General features: G+C 42.1%; 1 protein-coding gene across 1 annotated transcript in view; it reads right to left on the reverse strand.

Moving 5' to 3' along the window:
- LOC134358343 (secretory carrier-associated membrane protein 2-like) overlaps positions 1 to 5,426 on the reverse strand; it is a 46,427-nt gene extending 41,001 nt beyond the window's left edge. Inside the window, exon 1 of the mRNA XM_063070462.1 lies at positions 5,268 to 5,426. Within this exon, the coding sequence (XP_062926532.1) occupies positions 5,268 to 5,324 (57 nt within the window). The 5' untranslated portion in view covers positions 5,325 to 5,426. The remainder of the gene's footprint in view (positions 1 to 5,267) is intronic.
- Positions 5,427 to 8,812: the final 3,386 nt, after the last annotated feature.

Here is an 8,812-nt window from a genome sequence, read left to right on the forward strand (position 1 = left end):
AGATGTTGCTTGACTGGCCGAGTTCAATTTACTATCAGAGAATGTATACAATATACAACCTGAAATTCTTGCTCTTCGCAGACATCCATGAAAATAGAAGAGAACCTCAAAGAATGAATGACAAAGAAAAACGATAGAACCCCAAAGCCCCCTCTCCCTATTCCCAAGCATCAACCCTCCCCCACTTATTTCAGCAGGTACCCACCAAACAATAGCAAGGCCCCCAAAGAGAGACCATGATCTGCAGCTTAACAAAAAACCAGTGTTCACCTGACAATTTGACCTACAACAGCCTTTCTCCCTCTCACTTCCATAGTGAGAAGCTAGAGCAACAAAACAAACAGGTCACTGTTACGATGTTACAGTATGCTGCACTGCCTAGCATTTGTATTTGTTTTGTTTGTATTAAGCTGGCTGACCATCAGTTAGTCCCCATGCTGTCAGCTAAGCTGATTGGAAGTGAACCAGATCAGGAAACAGGGAGTTACCAAACCACCATTGCTACATTCAGCACTCCTTCCACACATCGCTCAGCATGAAGGAACACTGACTCATCACTTGAAGGAGGATGGTAGGTGACAATCAGGTTTCCATGTGCTGCTCTGACCTGATACCATGGGATTTGGAGTTAATATGAAGCACTCACAAGGCTACTTAGTCCCATTCTTACATCGGTGTACCACCTCTGCTGGTGGGAGGACAAGACATACTTAGAAATTGTGGTGGTGCAGTCTTATTTAGTCATACTTGGACAATCATGCCTGTCAGATACACATCAAACACCAGCCTGACGGTCCAGCCTGATGGTCTAACATCTTGTTGGGCAGATTTCCCATTTTAGTTATCAGACTCCAGATGACTCTGCAAGGTTATCCACATGGTAGTACTGAAAATTGTCTTTCGACAGGAAGAAAATTTACATTGAGAATTTCACATTTCTAAATGTATATTGATGATCTGGATGTGTCTTTTGGGTACAATTTCCAAATCTACAGATGACCCAGAACTCTGAGGGATAGTGAACAGTGAAGATGGTAGCAGGTGGGTGGAATGAGTCTATAGGTAATGAGAAATGTGACGTGCTCTACCTTGGGCGCCACGGTAACACAGCAGTTAGCGTGACGCCATTATAGTTCGGAATGTCGGAATTCCTTGGCAAGGGGACTGGATGCTCTCCCTGTGGAACACGTGGGTTTCCTCCAAGTACTCCAGTTTCCTTCCACAGTCCAAAATCGGATGGGTGAGGGTTAACAAGTTGTAGGCGTGCTAGGGTTGGTGCCAGAAGCACAGCAACATTTATCAGCTGCCCCCAGCACAATCCCTGGACAAACGACACACTTAATTGTATGTTTTGATGTACATGTGACAAGTAAGGTTAATCTTTGTCTTCAGCAAATGCCAAGATATATTGTAAGCAAAAAAAAAGTCCAATGCAGAACACAACAAAGAAAATATCAAATCTGGAATTAAACTGACAAAAATCACAGAATTTAATTGGGCAAACTTGCTCAGAATCAGATCCGACTAATAGCTTGCTGAACTTGGAAATACAGAAACCAAAATTTCACAGACTTCTCCAAAATTCATCTTGACAGAAAACCATTAAAATATAGAGCCATTAAAAATGTGCAACTTGAACTACTTTGTAGACACACTGCCAGAATTTAAATCCATTAACACATGCACACATATTTATCGACGGAAAAGAATAGCCACTCTGGAAACTAATCTTTGGAAAATATGTAACTAAATCCAAAAAAAAAGCATTTCTCAGCATATACACAAGATTCAGAGGAGTGAAGTAATGGAAAAAAATCCAGACAATTATTTCAATGTTTCAGTGGGGAAACTGAATGAACAATATAGATCTGCTCCAGATGTAAAGGCTTTTTGCTAATTGTTCACCATCCTATCTTCTTGTTTGCCTGCCCTATCTGCATTGAATTCTGATTTTGATGAATAATTATTTCAATAATGTCACTATGCTTTCTTCAATACTGCAATACATGTTATGAGTTCAGACCAGGACCAAACTGTGTCCCATAGTGGAGAAGTCCAAGACCAAAGGTCACAGCCTCAGAATAGAGGGACATCCTTTCAGAACAGAGATGAGGAGTAATTTCTTTAGCCAGAGGGTGGCGAATCTGGGGAATTAATTGCCACACGAGGAAATCTGCAGATGCTGGAATTTCAAGCAACACACATAAAAATTGCTGGTGAACGCAGCAGGCCAGGCAGCATCTTTAGAAAGTGGTACAGTCGACATTTCGGGCCGAGACCTGACAAAGGGTCTCGGCCCGAAACATCGACTGTACCTCTTCCTAGAGATGCTGCCTGGCCCGCTGCGTTCACCAGCAATTTTTATGTGTGTTAATTAATTGCCACAGACAGCTGTGGAGGCCAAGTCATTGGGTATATTTAAAGCAAAAGTCAGTAAGTTCTTGATTCGTAAGGGTATCAAAGGTTACGGTGAGAAGGCAGGAGAATGGTGTTGAGAGGGATAATAAATCAGCCATGCTGGAATGATAGAGCAGAACCATCAATGGGTCGAATGGCGTAATTCTGCTTCTCTGTCTTATACCTCAAATTTAACCAGCCACTTATTTTCCTTCAATACACAGCAAATTTAAATTCATCGAAAAACTTCAGTGCCTGCATCCTAATCTGCACCAAGTCACACTTGCTCTTCACCCAGAATTGTTGACCTACAGTGGTTCATGTTTGGGCAGAAAGTCAATTTTAAAACTATGATGCTGGCTCCTTCTCCTGCCTCAACAGCTTATTCAGCTCTATGGCCTTATGGTACTCCGGCCCAGGAATTATCATTTAACCACGGTATCGCAGTTTTAGTTTCCTCAGATCTAAGCTCGGGAATTCCCTCCATAAGCCATTTTCCCCTTCAGTCTTAATAGGTCTTTGTGGCTTAAGGTCAAATTTAATCCAATTCCCTTTACAAACCTTATGGTCCTTATATGCAATTGCTCTCACTGATGCCAAAAACAGAGGAAAAAAATTTAAAAATACAAGAAATTCTGCAGATGCTGGAAATCCAGAGTAATACATCTACAATTTTATTCTAACCCTGAAGTGAGAGAGAAGTTGATTTTTTTTTTAGCGTAATACACTCAAAATGCTGGAGGAAATCAGCAGGTCAGACATCTGATGAAGGATCTTGTCCCGAGACATCAACTCTATTCCTTTCCACTGATGCTGTGTGACCAGCTGAGTTCATCCAGCATTTTGCATGCCTTACTCCAAAAGTAAAACCAACTCCTCTCTCGCACTTCAGGGTTAAAAAGCAGCACCTCTATTTCCATAGAAGATTGTGGAGATTCGGCATGATAACGAAAACATTAACAACTTCTACAGATGTGCAGTGGAGAGTGTATTGACTGGCTGCATTCTGGCCTGGTATGGAAACACTAATGCCTTTGAACGGAAAATCCTACAAAAGGTAGTGGATTCAGCCCAGTACATCACAGGTAAAGCCCTCCCAAACACTGAGCACATCTACGTGAAATGCCATCATAGCAAATCAGCATCCATCATCAAGTAACAGAGATCCTCACCATTAGAGAGCCTACAACCCACACCATGCTCTTTTCTCACTGTTGCCATTACGTAGAAGGAATAAAAGCCTCAGAACTTGCACCACCAGGTTCCAAAACAGTTACTACCCGACAACCATCAGGCTCTAGAACAAAGGGGACAATTGCACTTACTTGCTCATCCATCGAGATGTTCCCACAACCAATGATCTCATTTTAAGGACACTACATCTTTTTATCTCATGTTCTTGTTACTTATTGCTATTTATTCATATTTGGATTTGCAATTTGTTGCCTTCTGCACTCTATTTGATCCTGTTATACTTACCATTCTATAGATTTGTTAATTATGCTTGCAAGAAAATGAATCTCAGGTCATATATGGTGACATATATGTATTTTGATAATAAAACTTACTTTTAACTTTTGAACTTTAAACCAAAACCAGGAACATAACAGGAATGAACCAATTACCATGCAATACGGCTCTGGGATATAGGTACAGAAAAATGCAACTTTAATTTTATCACAAAAATGGAATTGATAAAATTTTATTTTCTTGCCTTCTTCAAAACCAGATCCAACAGTGATACTGTTTCAACAACATTTCGTGGAATCAGAGTTACTGGTTCACACACTAAATTGTATTTAAGTTGATGCAATCATGCAATAAGATTACTTTACAGAAAAAAATAATTAAAATCAGTGGACTGTACAATTCTCAAGTTAATTTCTAAATAAGGATACAGAATTTATACATCACAATGCTGAAGAGATAAAACAGCATTGATTAGACCAAATTACAACACATAGTTTGGCTCATAATCACATTGGAGAAGGCTTAAGAATTGCAAAGATGATGATTTGAAAGATCAGAAGGATTAGCAAAGATTAAAAAGAGTTCAAATCTTTAGAAAAAATATTTTTAAATGTTGAAAAGGTTTGAAACTGTGGAACTAAAAGTGGGCTGAAAATATCGTTGAAAAGCAGAAAAACTTGAGATGCTTAAAATCTTAGGAACCAGAAAGTATGGTTGGAGTGGAAAGCAGTTAATATTTCAGGTCAATTAACTTTCATCACAATGGTTACAGTTCTATTGAACAATAAGGGTTCTAACTTTATTCCTCTCATCAGACAATAACGCAGCATTTTCTGTTTGTTTTCTCTGAATGAATGCCCAAATGCTGTAAACCCCATATAAAAATGACAAATGATACTCAAGATATTTTTAAGCAAGATCAGGGCCGGGCTTTAAAAACACAATGTGTGACGACGTTTTAGAATGGGTGTGGGCATTACCTCAAATTCTGAAACTGACCTTGCTAAAGGAATGAGCTGCACCTGTTTCCTGCCCCAGTTTAAAAACCCTTGCCAGACTTGGTCTCTCATTTTAATGTAAGAACATTTGCCTGATGATATCAAATCGGGCTCTGGGAGCACAAAGCCCATCGCCCAGTAACTTTTCCACGAACTTTTATCCGAGTGGCAAAAGCTGTGCAGCGCCAATCTAACTTGATCAGCCGTCCAGCTTCAGCCCGCCCCTACATGTGTAGAGAGCTGCAGAATGGGCCGTTGACTGTTTTTCCATTGGTCAGGGCCGCGTCAATCAGCACCCCAGGTTAGGCTTCGCTCAGGAATTCGCCTCATCGTCTGGGCCCGGCCGAATATACGTTTGTTTACTCCCCCACCACCAACACCAACCCACTCCGTTTCTTTTACCTGAAAGGGATTTATTTCCACCGGATCCGCGAACGGATTAGCGTCGAACTCCGACATTATTCTCTTTTCAAAGTTTACCAACTCTTCTTGCCCCCCCACCCCCCCAGTTGCTCGAGTTGACTTCCTTGTGCCGACAAGCAGCCCGGGTCTGGGGAGTGCGCACGCGTAAAAACCAGCTCGCCGCTGCCAGCCGCCTCCGACTGTGACCTCACAAATAGAGGGCGGGGCCTCGCCGCGATGACGTTGCACGCCGGCGAGCGTCTTTATTCCTAGCAACGCACATCAAAGTTGCAGCAGCCGGCCAGGCAGCATCTCTAGGAAGATCAGGACTAACTCACCTGAAGCGTCTTCCTAGAGATGCTGCCTGGCCTGCTGCGTTCACCAGCAACTTTGATGTGTGTTGCTTGAATTTGCAGCATCTGCAGAATTCCTCGTGTTTACGACTTTATTCCTAGTACTGGACTGGAGTTGAGGGAAGGGAAGACAGGAGGAGTCTACTTGACAGCTAGTCGCCGGGAGTCTCAAACCAACGGCGCCCTTCAGGCAGTCCGATGTGATAAAGCGACTATCTTGCACGATTTCTCATCGATAGATTTACAAAGTGGTTGGAAGACTGGTGCAATGACGGATACTTGGGAAACAGTTTGCAGGTTGTAAAATAAAAAACAAGCTATTTCTCACCTATACTGCAGCAATTATTTCACAGTAAGACCAACAATCATTTGTTAAGCGGTTGGAAGACTGATGTAATAAAGGAACTTTGGGAAATAGTTTGCAATCTTTACCCCGCATTCATTTGCTAAGCTAAGTGTTTATCCCAAATCTACCTTCGTTGCTATGTCATCCCACTTATGCACAACAGACAATGACAATGAGAAAATGACCAATAATCTTTTATTTGATTGATAAGCAACAATACGTACACAACTAGTATTATAAGATTCATTGTAATATTGAATCAAAAATATGCAAATTCTGGAAATCTGCAACAAAAAGCGGTAAATTCCAGAAATACTCTGTAAGTCAGGTAGAATTGTGGAGAGCAAAACAAAACCAATGTTTCAGGAGAAACCCTATTGACCTTGCATTTCCTTTACTTTCCCACTCCTTCGATGCAGCTTGATTTGTAGAGTTTCTGCCATTTTTGTTGTTTTAGTTCTCAGTGATGTTTGGACCATATCATGCACAACACACTCCCCCAGATAGTATGTTACTGATTGCATTTTTTAAAACTGATGTTGATTGAGGAATAGGTATTGGCCAGGAGCCCAATTCTTCTTCACATCCATTTCAGAGAGCAGATCTCTGTTTAACCTCTTGATATTTCTTGGCAAAACAGCAATTCTGGTCTCTACCGTAAAGTTGTTTTTCCAGTTACCGGCTAAATCCTCTGCTTTCCTTTCCCTTAGCTGTTGAGTATTTCCATAAGTTTTCTTTTTTATTTCACTGCTTGATGTTTAATGTTATTTCCAGTATTCATGTGTAAAGGAGAACAAAATAATTCTTGCTCCAGATCCGATGCAGCACAATAACCAATGCAATAAATATAAATATATAAGATAGCTTATATACTGTACATAGATTGATTGTATGTCCATAAAGTGATTCCAGGCACAGGGGTGTCTGTAAGTAAGGTGACTATCCACAAAGATTCTACATCTTATGATCCCATGGCTTGTCATTTTACCAACAGCCATTCCGTCTCTGCTGCCTATCTGCCTGTCCTTTCAATACAAGGTGTATCCTTGGATGTTTAGTTCCCAATTACGATCTTTCAGCCACGACTTGGAGATGCTCACAACATCATACCTGCCAGTCTCTAACTGTGCTAGAAGATTGTTCCATATACTAAGTGCATGCAAATATAAAACCTTCAGTTCTGCATTCATCACCCTTTTTGATTTTGGCACACTGGGTACACTTTAACTTATCCCACTGGCTGCAATTTTGCCCTATCATCTGCCTCTTCTTCTTCACAGAATCTCTACACCCTCCATCTATTTGTATAGCAACTGCTTCATCCTAAGCCCTGTCTCTCCAGTTCTCACTCCCTGTCAAAATAGTTTAAACCCTCCCCAACAGCTCCAGCAAACCTCCCTGCCAGGATATTGGTCCCCGCCGCCCCCACCCCCCCCAGCTTCAGGTGTGTAACCGACCTTTTAGTACAGGTCATACCTTCGCCAGAAGGGATCCCAATGATCCAGAAATCTGAAACCCAGCTCCCTGCACCAATTCCTTCAGCTTCAGCCATCTGCCAGATCACCCTATTCTTACCCTCAATGGCACATGGCATAGGCAGCAATCCAGAGATTACTACCCTGGAGGTCTTGCTTTTCAGCATTCTGCCTAACTCCCTATATTCTGTCTTCATGACTTCCTCCTTATGTCATTGGTATGAATATATACAGTACCACGACTCCCAGCAGTTCACCCTCGCCCTATACAAAGCTGTCAACCTGACCTAAGGCATCCTTGACTCTGGCACCTGGGAGGCAACATGCCACCTGGGTGTCTCCTTCTCATCTGCAGAATCTGCCTTTTTCTTCTGTAATTATGGAATCCCCGATTATAACTGCACTCCTCTTCTCCCCCACCCCTTCCCTTCTGAGACACAAAGCCAGACTCAGTGCCAGAGACCTGTTTGCTGCAGCTTCCCGCTGATAGGTCCCCTGATATTCCATTTGGGTAGCCTCCAACCTAATGGCATGAACATTGATTTCTCAAACTTCTGCTAATGCCCCCCATTTCCCATTCTTTTCCCTCTCTCACCTCATCTCCTTGCCTGCCCATCGCCTCCCTCTGGTGCTCTGTCCCCCCCTTTTTATTTCTTCCATGGCTTTCTGTCTCTTTCATCAATCGACTTTCCAGCTCTTTATTTCATCCCTCCCCCTCCACATTTCATCTATCACCTGTAAGTTCTCTCCCCACACCCTACCTTTTAAATCTACTCCTTAGCTTTTTTTTCTCTAGTTCAGCCCGAAACATCGACTGTACTTTTTTCCATAGAAGTTGCCTGGCCTGCTGAGTTCCTCCAGCATTTTGTGTGTGTTGCTCGGATTTTCTCTTGTTGGTGATTGTCTGGTGATGCTTTTGTTCTGTGTACCATGCAGAGAGATCCCTCCATTTGTAATTACATTGAGATAGGAAACAGGAAAACAAAATGCAGAATATAGTGCTACAGAGAAAGTGCTGTGCAGGTAGACAAGTAGGGTGCAAGAACCATGATGAGTAGACTGAGAAACAGAGTGAGACTACGACATAACAGATTTGGGCAGCATGGTAGCACAATGCTTTACAGTACCAGTGACCTGGGTAAAATGCCCGCTGCTGCCAGTAAGGAGTTTGTACATTCTCCCTGTGACCATGTGGATTTCCTCCGGGTACTCCGATTTCTTCTCACGTTCCGAAGACATACCAGCTGGTAGGTTAATTGTTCTTTGTATGTTGTCCTAAGATTCTGCTAGGATTAAATTGGAGATTGCTGGGCACTGCGGCTCGAAGGGCCAGAAGGTCCTACTCTGTGTTGTATATTAGTAAATAAATAA

This window comes from Mobula hypostoma, chromosome 18 (assembly GCF_963921235.1).
Source record: "Mobula hypostoma chromosome 18, sMobHyp1.1, whole genome shotgun sequence".
Lineage (NCBI taxonomy): Eukaryota > Metazoa > Chordata > Chondrichthyes > Myliobatiformes > Myliobatidae > Mobula > Mobula hypostoma.